General features: G+C 49.0%; 1 protein-coding gene and 1 long non-coding RNA gene across 2 annotated transcripts; both read left to right on the top strand.

Annotated features, from left to right (window-relative positions):
- The first annotated feature begins 841 nt into the window (after positions 1-841).
- Positions 842-2,535, top strand: LOC123083221 (uncharacterized). Its single transcript, XR_006439246.1, has 2 exons — positions 842-1,093; positions 1,710-2,535. It is a non-coding gene; the product is annotated as an uncharacterized lncRNA (long non-coding RNA).
- Positions 2,536-5,564: 3,029 nt separating this feature from the next.
- LOC123083220 (uncharacterized) lies at positions 5,565-7,195 on the top strand. The gene is made up of 2 exons (XM_044505313.1): positions 5,565-6,239; positions 6,641-7,195. The coding sequence occupies exons 1-2, from the start codon at positions 5,814-5,816 to the stop codon at positions 6,803-6,805; spliced, it is 591 nt and encodes a 196-aa protein (XP_044361248.1). The 5' UTR covers positions 5,565-5,813; the 3' UTR covers positions 6,806-7,195.
- Positions 7,196-14,987: the final 7,792 nt, after the last annotated feature.

Below are 14,987 nucleotides of genomic sequence, written 5' to 3'. Positions count from 1 at the left end.
CTCCACCCACAGTTATCACAGCTGAAAAGGCCATTAATGCAATAATGAAAATTCATGTACAAAAATATGCATAAATTTTCATGCATTGAAACAACGTAGACAAAGTTGTACATACATGAAGTAGAATATATCACTATATCTTTATTTCGGCCTAATACATATTAAATAGAGAAATATCTACACACATTCTTTTGCGAGTGAGGGGGTCTCGAAAGTGTAATTCTAATATATGTCAAGCTCAAATGCCCATACGTTGAAAATAAAATTTCAAGAATATAGCAACAAAAAATCATATTATCCCGAATTGTTTTTTCAGCAAACATTTCTTTGTTGCTTACCTACCTGCAAAATTTTCCATTATATAAGAGATTTTAAGTGTGTCTACATACACTACTAGATGTGTTATTAATATTCAAATATGTACTTAGATAGATTTCCCAATATTCAGCTTTTTGAGAAAATAGTTCCAAACTTAGTTGTGAAAACTAAGTCATATTCTTAATATCTACATATTTCTCAAAACAGCTAGCCCGTGCAGAGGCACGGGTTGACGACTAGTATATATAAATGAAAACAAATAGAACCAAGAAATAGTCGTCCTCTGTTCTGCCATGTTTTCGATTTAACACGTGAATTTGCTTAGTGGCCCAAATCCTTTGACAGAGACATACCCAACCACATCCGAGTATAAAAAATGGGAGCACGCCCATCACCTTCTCCACCAACCCAACCCAACCCAACCCAATCACCATAATGAACCAGAGACCAGCGGGCCTAATTAAAGTGCTCGATTCCCTGATATCGTGCTTCTATAAGTTTGCTGCTTCCTAGCTTGCCTCCTCCCGGGCCATGCCAGCCACGGCCATGGAGCTCTACAGCCTGCCGCTGGTCCTGCTGTTGTGCTTGCTGGCCGGCTCGTCGACGACCACGCTGCCCCGCATTGACAGGGTGCGCCAGCAAGTTGACGGGGCGAACCGGCGAGTCCCATCCGTCGGGCTCCGGCGAGTCCCATCCGTCGGGCTCGTCATGTCGTACGTTGGCGCTCCAGGCCTCCAGCTACTTCAGGCCCTATAGCATTTCGTTAACCTCTACGGTGAGTCTCCGCCTCCCGTTTCTGAACCAAATTGCTTGCCTGTAGATTGTGCAAATGAAGCAGTACTGGGTGAGTTTGGCGATTCCTGGTTGTCTTCAAACAGCTAGTGGGGTAATGGTCTGAGCGGGCGATTCCTGGTTGACTTTTTGGTTGTCTTCAAGTCATTCCTGGTTGACTTTCGGTGTCAAATCTGAGCAGGCGATTCATGTATCTTTGTGCTGGTGTCAAGGTAATGGTCTTCGTCTTTTTTGCTTTTTGTGATGGTCGTGTTGCGGACAACCAGTGACACCCTTGAGGGTCGGGGTGATGTTGTCGTGGACTAGTTGTAGACGAACACGCCCAATTGCCTTGGTGAAGATGTCCTTGGGGAGGTGGTAGGAGTCGGGCGTCGTGTGGCGGGCGAGGGTGATGCCTCTCTCGTTTCTTTTTGCCTCCATGGCTTGTGCTTCTTGTGTTGTGTGCACATAATGATTGTTGCACTGCAGTGCAAAACAAAGCCCCTCTTCGTAGAAGTTCAAGTGCAGTTGTGATTTTTTAGCTTGGCAAATGCCTTGATTACGAAGTCTCTTTGTCCACATATCAGATCGATTCTCAAATAAGCCTTTCCCTTTCGCAGAGACTAGCACTGGCTGCTGAGATGCTTTGTAGTTGCGACTACCCTTGATTAATCAACATACAGGGTTTATTAGTTCCTTGTAATTAATGTTGCGAAGTTGGAAAGATAACAAACCGATCACTGGAGATGCATCTCCTCGTGTAGCAGGATTCCCTCCCAACACCAACAAACATTGAGGTAGGCCTAATATGCATGTAAATATATGATTATTTCCTACCAAAATAGTGATGTGTAGTATTTAGTTGATCTAATGGCCAATATGGATCGGTCAAATTATTTAGCAATACGGCATATTGGTAATTTCCTATTACAGATAGATTTATTCGTTGTTAGTTTTAATCGCAATTAACGATCTAATTAAATTATTCCATCACATCTTACGCGGCACCGTTCGTCCGCTACTCACAACGTGACGCCGACGCAAGAACGCCCGCCACCTTCTTTGATTTTCCTTTCAAAAGGGGCAACGGAGGGTTAGATGGCAAGCAAGGCGGTGCACGCGTGCGACGGCCACAGACGGCGAACGGCACGGTGGACACCTCGGTGCACTCAGTGAGCCTCGGCGCAAGGAAGTGCGTCTGTGACCCACGTCGCCACTGCTCCCTGCTAGGGCTGCCGGAGTGCCCGGGCGGGTGAGGCGTCGCGGCAACAACGGTCCTCGTGCACCCGTGAAAAAAAAGGTCCTCGTGGAGGAAGGCACATTGTATCGCATGCCCATCGCCCTCGTGGTCCTCGTGGAGCTTTGTAATTAATCACACAGTGGGTTGAAGTAATAATACAATACACCGGGGACGATACGTGCCTGTAGCCATCAACAGGCGTCTCCCGTACGTGTGTTACAATAGCAAGCGGCGATCTGGTTGTTACTTACGTTACGGGTGATGTGCTTGTGTCGCCGGACGGCGGCGGCCAGTAGCTTTCCTACGTAGCTGTGCACATGCGGTACACTTCAGCTGGGAGCACGAACCAAGACCCTCAGAGCATCTCCAGCCGTTGGCCCCTCAGGGCTCGTAAAATCGGCGCCTGGTGGTGAGCTGGCGCTAAAATCAGCGTGGGGGCGAGTAGGTTCCCAGCCGCTGACCCCAGGGCCGCCTCCCGGACGCCGTTTATGTTTTAAAAAAGAAGTATTCGACAAAGTTCGGCAAATTGGACAAATTATTTGGCTAAAATTCGGCAAATCGGGCATATATTCGACATTTTCGACATTTTACATAGTAAAGTTATTTTAAAAAAGGCCGCAACTACAACTAAGGGGCGAAGAAGTCGCTGAGCGCGGCGAAGTCGCCGCCGTCGTAGTCGGCCTTCTCCTCCTTGACGCGGCCGCTCCTGCTGGACCCCTGGCCGGTGTCGCCCTGGCGGACCGGTGGCGGCGGCGGCACGTCGTCGTCGCCGCTGTCGTCGAGGACGACGGCGCCCCCCTCGTTGCGGCCCCGGCGCCGAGATTCGAACTGCTCTAGGCCGCGGCACTGGCGCTCCATCTCCATGTGCACCCAGTCATCGTGCGCCCATTTCAAGGCCGTCGCGTCGTTGAGCTCCCCGGCGTAGGGCTCCTTCTTCACGGCGGGGAGCCCCGACTCCGTTTTCACGGCAGCGAGCCCCGGCTCCGTCTTCGGTTTGACGTAGCGCGGAGGAGCCGAGAAGGAGGCGCGCCGGCCGCCCTCATTGATGACGATGTCGGCGTTGCGAGTGTGCCGGCCGAGCGGGGTCTCCGCTCCGGGCTCGGCCTTGACGCCGAAGACCGTCGGCGAGCCGGAGGAATGGGTAGAGGAGCGGAAGGAGGAGTGAGAGGAGGAAGTCGAGAGGAGGAGTGAGAGGAGGAAGTCGAGGAGGAGCCGAACCTCCTGGGCATCCAGTTCCCGGCGTGCCGGTGAGGGACCGGGGCGGCCGCTGCGGCAGGGTATGCCAGCGGCGGGTCATTGCCGCCCTCGAGGTGCTCCAGCACGTCATGGAGCGTGCGGCCGGGGGGCGCCCCATCATACGTGGCGCCCCTCGCTGTTCTTGATGCTGCCCACCACCGGCGCCCCGTTGGTGGACGCCAGCCTCTGCGCCTGGCAGTGCTGGAAGTACGCCACCCACGACGCATGGTTGTCCGCGGCATGCTGGGGGAGGGCGCGCTGCTCCTCCATCAGGGACGCTCGCACGCGGTCGACCTTGGGGGCGAAGATGGCGGGGCGCGCTTCGATATCGGGCAGCGGGGGAATGGGGATGCCCCCTTTGCTGAGCTTCCACCCGGTCGGCCCGGTGCGCATGTCTAGTGGCGCAGGGATGTTCGCCTCGAAGAGCAGTCAGGCCTCCCACTCGTGGAGCGAGCGGCGGCCGAAGCCGTTGGCCGCCACCGCGTCGCCGGGGAATCCCGCAACCATCAGGCGCCTTGGGAGAGATGGGAGGGAAGAAGCGTCGGTGGGGCGGCTGCGCACGAGGAAAGAGGCAGAGCTCAGCGGCGGTCGGTGGGCGGCTGTGGGCTGGTGTGGCCAGAGGCGAGGGAGGCCACCGGTTTATATAGCCCCGCGCCGTGTGTACGTGTGGCGGGAGGGGAGGCGTCGCCGCGCCGCCCGTGATGAGGAATCAATGGTAAGGCTGACCGGCTGCAGCCATGCCATTGATTCCACGTGGGAAACCGAGGCGTTCCGACGACAAGGAGGCGCGCGTCGCTGACTCAGCGGGCCCGTGGCTCTTTCACGCCAAAACCGCTTGCCCCGGCGCCCTTGGGCGCCCCCCAGCGCGCCGGGTTCGGCCTGGGTCCGCCGGCGCTAATTTCGGCCCAAGCCGGCGAAAAACGGGCTCCTGGGGACGCGACTGAACTTTTTTTGACGCCGGTGCTAAAAAATCGCCTAGAGGGCCGTGTTGGGGGCGCGGCTGGAGATGCTCTCAGTTTCGTTTCATCGTCTTTTTTGGTCATCTGCAAAAAGTACGGGCCGGCGCAGACTGTGCCATGACGGGGAATGAACGTGCATGCATGATTGATAAACATTAGAGTACCGAAAATGTACTACCGAAAATTTGTTGTGGTATTGGGTCATCTCGGCCCTCCAAGCAACATAAGTGAACAACCCAAACTGATTTGTGGTACTGTAATAACAAAACTCCTTAGTTATGAAGTCCAACATCATGATCTGGATAACTAACTGGAAAAATCATTTTAACAATCTTTACATTCTCTTTACAAGGGCAACCCCCAATTCCACTAACCAAAACAAATAGTGTTCGAGCTACCATAAAACAAAAAAAGCAAAAATAATAATAATAATAACAACTAATAATCATCAACCCCAATTAAACAGGACACGACCAAACCTTTATGATGCCTACAAGGTCTACAACAACTAAGCCTACAAGGTGTTGAAGACATAGCTTACAAGTTTTTTGGCCTTGGCATATTGGGCTATGCTTGGGCTAAAAGAAAACAAGGTATCTCCGGTCGAGTTGGGCTTGGTCAGTGGCAGGAACAAGTCAAACATGCCGATTCGGCTCGGCCTGCTGAACTGTGAGGTCGAGCCAAGCCCGCGATGGGTTAGTTCTATCTTGGGCCAAGCCTGTAAGCACACTCAGCTCCCCCATCCCTAAGCATAACCTACTAGGTTTGCAGTCCAACTATCAGTGGAAGAGTGTGCTCTTTGGGCGTGGCAACATGATCGCTATTGGGTGTGTAAGGATTGATTCAAGTATTCGTTTCTTTTCCAATGTCTTGCAGTTATACATGTTTGCTAACATCATCTTCATTATCTAGGTGTACTGAAATCTACTTATTGTACGAAAATGGTGAAGAGAGAGTTTTGTGGAAATGTAAAATGCGCCGATGAATGAATGGGAGATGGTGAGCTTTCCTACGCGTTCATGCGAAAATGAGGTGAAATATATAGAAGCCGGTACGTGTTGTTTAGGCATGTCACGTGAAGGTAGATGGGAAAATTAATAAAACACACCGGGTATAGATGGCCGCCCCGCTTCTATATGAGCACATGCATATTCTACCATTCTATTTCACTTTTCATTAAGTCTGAGATATGATAGGGTAAATGTTTCCAGGCGGCGCGCCAGCCGAATATTCGACCGGTCACGCACGCCTAGTGAGATAAAAACAAATCCAACGCCCCTCCTGTAGCCATGGGTCCCACGCACCACTTTTCCCCACATCCATCCTTATCTCTTTCACGCAGGGTGCTCAGCTCAGCCATTCCTTTCCTCAGCACGCCCCACCATTTTTCTCTCCCATCCACTTCTTCAGCTGACACCGGAGTGCTACGCGACCACTGCCGGTGCCGGCAACGACGACCACCGGCGCTGGAGCAGAGCTGCAACCACGGCGACGGGAAGCTACAACCTTGGGTAGGCGGAGCTGCAACCGATGCTTGTTTGAGTTGCATCCGACGGTGCCGTGCCGACGGGCGCGAGCTACAACCGGTTGCTATGGGAGCTGCAGCCATCGGTGGTGGAGCTGCAACCAACGTTTGGCAAGCTGCATCCAACGGTGCAAAGCTCCACCCGCGGGTTCACCGGTGCTGGAACTGTCAGCCGTCATTTACCTGCAAGGTGTTTTTGTTGGAACTGGCATTTTTTTGCTGGAACTAGCTATATTTTTTGCTACATCAACCCCTGGAGCTCTTCTCTACTGAATTTGATTTTTGCTGGAACCGGTGTTTTTTTGCTGGAACCTTGTATTATTTTTGCTACAACCACTGGAGCTCTTTTTTCCAACTGATTTTTTTTGCTGGAACTGGAGCCTTATTTGCTGGAACCTAGTAAATTGCTGGAACTGTCTTTTATTTTTGCTACGACCAGCCAAAATTTTTTCTACGTTCCGGCGACGAAGGCCCATGGTTTTGCTGGAACCGGCAATTTTTTTTGCTGGAACTAGCTAAAATTTTGCTTCAATTTACTATTTTTGTTTTTCGTAGTTGCTGAGATTGTATTTTTTTTTTGCTAAAATATAGTGCTGCAAATCGAAAACCATGGTGAGCCGGCCGGTGACGCCGTGCTTCGAATGGGGTGTGCGAGCTGCTGGAACCGGCTTTGGGAATGACGGTGAGATTGGAAGGGCATGTGACGATGGCGACGTCGAGCAGCGGCGAGGGGCGGCGAGTTGTGGTCAGGGGTAGCGAGCTGCGGCGACAGAACATGGGGGACGCCGGCGAGCTGCAGCGACGGACGTGGCGGACGCCGGCGAGCTGCAGGGACGGACTTGGCGGCGGATCCAACAGTGCTTCAAGCTAGTGTTTTTTTTTTGGCTAGACACAGGCGAATCTGCTTCATTGTGTTGCCAGATCAGATGGTTGCCAGGCGACCGGCCGAAAGTTGGGCCGGTGCGCCGGCGCCTATCACTGCCTATATGATAGCTGGTCCTGATCAAGAAAACTAACTCTGACACATTAGTTTTAGAAATATTTACATTTTGTGTAGCAAGGGCAACCCCCAGTTCCACTAACAGAAACAACCAGTGTACATGTAACGCAAAACCAAAAGGAAATAAAAAATAAATCAAAACAAATAGAAACAACAAATAATTCTCCTCTGTTTTCCCCAGTACTAACACTCAACACGTGATTTTGCTTGATGACCCAAATCCCTTGATAGAGGCATATCTTCAACCATATCCAAGTATAAAAAATTGGAGCACACTCATGACGTTCACCACCAACCCAATCCAATCACAACGGAGCTGATTAAACTGCTCGATCCCTTCGTCGTGCTTCGCTCACTTTGCTGCTGCCTGTCCATGCCAGCATCGGCCATGCAGCTCTCCCGCCTGCCGCTGGTCCTTTTTTCGAGAGTACGCAAAATGCGTATCATAACTTTATAGAAGAAGAGAAAACAATTACAAGACAAATAACACTTGCTGCGAACAATAAGCGTAGCACCAACTCCGTATCCAGCTAGTCCAAAGACAACCACCAACGACCACACAACTACAAAGCAAAAGAGCCTGCCCAACACCGAAAACATTGCCGCGTCTCGACCGACAACGGTCACCACCGAAGAGCAGCAACTTCCACCAAGCATCTCTTATCGACGCACCATCCTCTCTTGATGCCTAGGAGATGGCAAGAGGATGGCAGGACCCGATCTGACCCGAGGAAGACGCCGTCTTGAAATCACCGTGAGGATTGTGCATAGCGCCGAAGTGAGCGATTATGGGCAGCGGCGAACACCGGGGGAGCGCCACAAGGGACAACCAGACCATGTCTCCTAGCACGATGCACCCAACAGAGGGACGACATTGAAGACGCCGCCATCGTGCCGACCCAGCACCAGATCAAGGCTTTCGCCCGAAGACAATTACCAACACCAAGCGAGCGAGGGAGATGGCGACACACTCGGCGACGCCTCCAAGGAGGGAAACGACACCCACGGGTGCCATCGCCGCCGGCCCGGCCACAACTGGACAGGACTTTCATCCGTAATGCCACGCATCTCCGCACCTCCAGGTATAGGCAGAGCCGACCAAGATGACTCGCACCGTCGTCACCGCAGCAACTTGCCATCGAAGCCGTTACCGCAGCAACTCGCACCTGCCGCTGGTCCTGCTGCTCTGCTTACTGGCCGTCTCGTCGACGACGGCCCTACCAGCGCTGCCAGGGATGGACAGGGTGCGGCAGCAAGTTACCAGGGCCCATCCATCGAGCTCGTCATGTCGTACGTCGCTGAGGACACTGGGCTTCAGGCCTCCGGCTACTTCAGGCCTTGGCGTGTCCAGTCCTTCGTTGACCTCTACGGTGAGTTTCTGCCACCCGTTTCTGATCCAAATTGCTTGCTTGTAGATTGTGCATATGAAGTACTGGGTGAGTTTGGCAGTTCCTGGTTGACTTTTTGGTTTCTTCAAACAGCTAGCAGTGAGTGCTGAACTGCTGCTAACTGAACAATCAGAGATGATATTGTAGTGTTAACACTTCAGAGTGGCGAATATAAACTTGAAATTTTAGAGATACCTGAATCTGTGTGCACACGGCAAAGCTTACTGGCTCTGCAAATTTTGCACGATCTGCAGTCACATAAGGCCTGAACTCCCTTTCAAGACCTGAATGCAGATTGACTCAGTCACTCATTTTGGATAACAGCTATGGCAAGGGGGGCCCAGAAAGCGATTAGAAGGACAGCGTATAAATATGGCAATACACACAAGATAACATACTCCATTAGAAAAAGAAAAATGAAAGGGGACATATAATAATACCCGAGCTCTCCATTGTACTGTAATCCTTTTTACATCTTCACTGATTTTGCTATTCTTCTATAGACTGAGCTCTCATTCAAGTTGCATGAAGGAATATTTCGCAGCCCTTCTATGCATACATGTATTTATCTTCCTAAGGCCTCAAGAATACAGTATTCGCAAAAAAAAAGGCCTCAAGAATACAGTCTCGCCTCATATTATTTCTGGACGGAGGTTTCACATCGGGAGTATTCGAGGTGTGAATGTTATTTACGCATTGACAACTCAGGGTACTAAGCTTGAACTTTTTCTGTGTTTATCATTGTTGCTGCTAAATGGAGGAGCTCCTTTTGATTTATCATCAGAAGAAATCAAGAAATTTAACTTTTAGGCAATAAAGTGTCGACCGTGATTTGATGTGATCGATATCATGGACGGAATTCGAACAGTGTTGCTGAAATTGTCGATGGAGACCATGTTGATGTAGACCTTGAAGATGAAGTGTCGACGGTGGACTTGCAGAGACGTTTCAACGATGATGCGTCGCTTGAAGGCGTCCCTGTGATAACGAGGTGTCGAGGACATATCGTGTCGGAGAAATCAACGAAGAATCGCATCTCATTCTACACCAGCCTGGCATTTGGATGATGCATGTTGATGCCGTTTCTCGTAGATGTGCTAGCCAAAGATTTCTTTTTATTGGGACCGATGTAGTCATTCAGCGTGGTGTCGTGGCACAAGGTCAATGCAGATCACTCGATGAAGGCTGATGCAGATGCGGCTCGTCGTCGCCGTGCTGAATTCGGCTCGGTGAAGGGCAGATTTCACGAAAATCAAGCTACATGCGGGGGTTTACCCTTTTTGTGGTCTGTCCCTTCAGAGACAACACGTCTGGGGGGCATCAACTATGTGCTGTGTCCGCAGGACCAGTCGCGGATCGGAACCGCATTCCATCAGGACACATCGCGGACCGATAGTGGCTCGTATGCTCCTGTGGAGGCGCGCATGCTTCGCCTGCACTTGGAAGCCCGCACGACCAGCTCAAATTGTGTCATCCTCCCCGTCGTATCCCTCAGAACTATCTCATATGCTCTATCATAGTTAGTTCATGCAGGCTGTTTATAACCTCTGAGAATTTGCTTGCAAGTTGCAAGCTATATCGGAGGGCAGGATATGGTACAGGCGTAGCTTCATATAAGGATCATGAAGAAGAAGGAGCCAAGTTTGTTCCCAAGGTACAAGAATGGATGAGACAATCACAACCGTGGAAACTTGATCTGGTCTTCGTACATGTGATCTTGGGATCTCTTCTATTTGTTTCTTTCCTTATGCCTCTCAGTCATACTCTATGTGAAATCTCTTCATTACACGAAATATTTTCAGAAGTCCGAATTATCTGGAAGTCTAAAACGTGGATGTGGTCTCATGCATGTTCACACAGGGATGGGGTCAAATATATAGGATGGAAAATGTTGTCTAGACATGTGAAGGTAGGTGGGGAAATTGGTAAGATGTACTTGATAGAGATGCCTGGCATAATTTCTGTAAAAACACAAGCAGTTATGATGTCCAGCATTCAGATCAATAAAAAGAAGAAATCATTTTCAGCCACCCTTACGGTTTCTTTAGCATGGGCAACATCAAATTTTCTTCCATTAACATAAACAAACATGGTATCTTGTATAGAAAAGAAAACAAATAAAGAACAACAATCCATGGACTTTCTCCTTTGTGAATTGATTACGGTGCACACATCATTTTGGTAGCGATATTTTTTACACTTCAAAATCTCAAATTAAGTAACCTTTCCAACTTGCACTTTTGGTAGTGATATCTCATTCCTCGAAACTGGAAGTGCGAAGAGGCCAGGGAGGTCGTAATCAATGGGGTGGGTGGGTGTACTGTCATGTGTGCCACCGACAGGCGGCCAGGAGAGGACAACGCATGTAAGTGTGGTCTGTCCGCGCGGACGCAAACTCAGGCCAAGTTTGGTCTAGAAATGAGTCAAAGCGGACAGCGAACCAGACATCGGTCTGTTTGCATTGACGCGCCGCTCGGACAAAAACGGACGTAGGCGGTGAAATCCGTTGGCCCGTTGGAGTTGCCCAAAGACAACGAAACAACGGGCTGGCTGCACGCTTCTGCCGCCGGACGAGTGCATAGTGGGCGTCTGAGCGCGCAGGCGCGGTGGTACCACTGTTGGCCAGGCAGGCTAGGCAAGCCCAACTAGCTAGGGTCGCTTTCGTGCATCTGGCGTCTGCCACTCAGGCCATGGCTCATGGTGTACAACAACAACGGGTCACCAGCGAGGCATGCTGCTGCAGCGAGTAAAATCGGGAGAGGGCTGTGGGGAATTGCGGATGCAAGGCAGTGGTTGACTGGTTGGTCAGTGGGGACTCGGGGACGAGTTGTAGTGCTTTCTGGGGTTTTCTTCTAATTTTTCTCTCTGCCCTATCTTCTGTTCTCCCATGGTATACAGACCAAACAAAAATTCCAAGGGTGGGTCGTGGCCCACTCTGTCCACCCAGTAGATCGGCCTTGCGCGTGCACGCACGAACACTTCTTTTCGTGTGATCCATCCCCGAATTCGTTGTAATCAAGATTTTCCCCAAACACCACCCGACAAGCCCTTTGCGATGGCGAAACAACAAAATAGAAACCTGGCCCTCGCCCATGAAAATACAATAAGTGATATCAACCAAGGAATGTGAACAGAGTACACAACAACGTAGCCTACAAGGTGTTGAGGACATAGCCTTCTAGTTTGTGGGACTTGGCTTGCGGGGCTGCGCTCGGGCTAAAAGATGACTAGCGAGCTCGGGTCGAGCTAGACATGGCCCGTGGTAGGAACGAGTGAAACACGATGGCTTGGACAAACCTGCTCACCTCTCTGGTCTAGTCAAGACTGCACTGGGTTGTTTCTAGCTTGAGCCAAGCCCAAAAGCTAACTTGATTCGACCAACCCTTAGCATAGGCTACAAGGTTTGGAGTCTAACCATCAATTAAAGAGTCTAATCCTCGGGCATGGTAACATGACCACTCTGGGGTGCCATAGATTTTGTCAATGTATTTGTTTCTTTCTCTATGTCTCCCAGTCGTGCGTGTTTACTAATATTGTCTTGATTTTCTGTCTACCATTATCTCCCATGTTTATGTGAGCTGAAATCTACTTACTGTATGGAAATGGTCAAGAGAGAGTTATATGGACTTGTAAAAAAGCATGGCTCAATGAGAAATGATGGGCTAGCTTTCTTACGCATTCAAGCGAAACTAGGGTCAAATATATATGAGTGGGTAAGTGTTGTTTAGACATGTGAAGGTGGGTGGGGAAATAAATAAAATGTACCAGATAGAGGTTTCGATATAAACGGATACATATTCTACCAGTCGATTTCAGTTTTCATGGGATATGAGATATGATGCCTACCATTTTGATCAAGAGGGCTGACTGGAGAAATTATTTTCGGAAATCAGCTAGGGAATCCCCACTAAAAAAAAGAAACAGTGTTTTAGCTACCACAAGCAAAAAAGAAAAGGCAAAATTAAAAAATAGAAATGACAAATAATCGTCCTCTGTTTTGCCATGTTTTCCAAGTACAACACTCAACACGTAATTTTGGTTGATGACTCAAATCCTTCACAGAGACATCTTCAACCATATCCAAGTACAAAAAATTGGAGCACACTCATCATGCTCACCACCAATCCAATCCAATCCAATCACCATCGTGGACCATAGACCAACCGGGCTAATTAAACTGCTCGATCCCCTCATCCTCCTTCAAAATTTGTTGCTAGCTGGCTTTGCTGCTGCCTGTCCATGCCAGCATCGGCCATGGAACTCTCCCGCCTGCCGCTGGTCGTGCTGCTATGCTTGCTGGCCGGCTCCTGTTAGTGGGCCGGCCCAAAAATTTTGTGACTTTTCTGTTCCACCTTCTCGGTTCCTGTTAGTGGGCCAGCCCAGTCGTTGCGCCTGCTCCGTTCCAGTTAGTGAGCCGGCCCAGTATCGGGTCCTCTCCCGAAACATAATATGTTTTGTGAGGGGGGTGTATCAAAGCGGGACTCTTCTATCTAATTATAAACTTGCAAAAATTGCACATCTTGTTGTTCAAAGCTAAATATAAATAATATTGCTATGTTTCGCCACATGTTTATGCTTCAAGAGCTCCTTCCTATACAATATTATACACGAGCTTGCGTAATTACCCTAATCATTGATGGAGATATCTCCAATCGCATCCCGGTCTATATCAGGGCATGCTCATCACGTTCTCTACCAATTCAATCACTATCGAGTATTGACGCGTCATCATGGACCACAACACTCAACTGCTCGATCCTCTCATATTGTTTTGTACGCTGCTTGCAATTCAATCATCAATGCAAAAGAGTGCACTCTTAGGGTGTGGTAACATGATTGCTCATGCTAGGTGTCGAGGAACTCAGCGTATTTGTTTCTCTCCCTATGCCTCCTAGCCATACCTGTTTACTGGCATCGTTTTGATTTTGTGTTCACCATTATCTCCCATGGTTACGTGTACTGAAATCTACTTATTATATGAAAATGGTCAAGAGAGAATTGTGTAGAAGTGTAAACCATAAATAAATAAGAGATGATGGGCTTTCCTACCGGTTTACAATCCGCGTGGTAGGGGTGGCGGCTTGGATTCTATATAACACATGTAGATTTTACCATTTTGTTTCACTTTTCATGGGGTCCGATTTATGATGTCCGGCGTCGTGATTAGGAGAACTGGCGGGAAAATTTATTTTAGCAATCTTTACATTGTCTTTAGCAACCCCCAATTCCACTAACCGAAACAAACAGTGCTCAAGCTACCCCCCCCCCCCCCCCCCCCCCCACACACACACTGCTATTTTAACAGCACGTACGATGTGAAATAAAAAAAATTGGCCCTCACCCATGAAGGGTGAACATACAGTAAGTGACATCGATCAATGGATGTGAACACATTGTATAACAACATAGGCTACAAGGTGTTGAGGACATAGCTTACATGTTTTTGGGACTTGGCATGTTGGGCTATGCTCGGGCTAAAAGACAACTAGCTATCTCGGGTCGAGTTGGGCTCGGCCAGTGGCAGGAATTAGTCAGACATGTCGACTCGGCTCGGCCTGCGAAACTCTCAATTCAAGCCAAGCTAGCGCGGGGTTATTTCTAGCTTGGGCCAAGCCCCTAAGCCCACTTGGCTCATTCATCCCTAAGCATAACCTACACGGTTTGCAGTCCAACTGTCAATGGAAGAGTGTGCTCCTTGGGCGTTGCACCAAGATCACTATTAGGTGCGGAAGGACTGATTCAACCATTTGTTTCTTTCCCGATGCCTCCCAGTCATACGTGTTTGCCAACATCATCTTGATCATGTGTCCACCATTAGGTCCTATGTTTATCTGTACTGAAATCTACTTATTGAATGAAAATGGTGAAAAGAGAGTTATGTGGAAATGTAAAATGCATGGATGAATGAATGGGAGATGATGGGCTTTCCTGGTTACTTGTTACTTAGGCATGTCACGTGTAGGTAGTTGAGGAAATTAATAAAATGCACTGGGTAGAGATGGCGGCATGGCTTCTATATAAACACATGCATATTCTACCATTCTATTGAAGTCCAAGATATGTTGTCTGGCTTTGTGATCAAGAAAACTAACTTGGCACATTATTTTCAGTAATATTTACTTTTTCTTTTGCAAGGGGAACGCCCGGTTCCACTAACGGAAACAAACAGTTTTCAGGACCCGCAAAACCAAAAGGAAATAAAAAATAAAACAAAACAAATAGAAACAACAAATAATCCTCCTCTGTTTTCCCCGGTACAACACTCAACACGTGATTTTGCTTAAATCCTTTAACAGAGGCATCTTACACCATATCCATGTACTCCCTCTGTCCGGAAAACTCGTCGGAAAAATGCATAAAAATGGATGTATCTAGAACTAAAATACTTCTAGATACATCCATTCCTCCGACAAGTATTTCGGGATGGAGGGAGTATAAAATATTGGAGCACACTCATCACGCTCACCACCAACCCAATCCAATCACCATCGTGGACCACAGACCAACCGAGCTAACTATACTGCCAGATCCCCTCATCGTGCTCCTTTTG

This window comes from Triticum aestivum, chromosome 4A, assembly GCF_018294505.1.
Source record: "Triticum aestivum cultivar Chinese Spring chromosome 4A, IWGSC CS RefSeq v2.1, whole genome shotgun sequence".
Classification (NCBI taxonomy): Eukaryota; Viridiplantae; Streptophyta; class Magnoliopsida; order Poales; family Poaceae; genus Triticum; species Triticum aestivum.
This window is presented reverse-complemented; position numbering and strand designations above follow the sequence as displayed.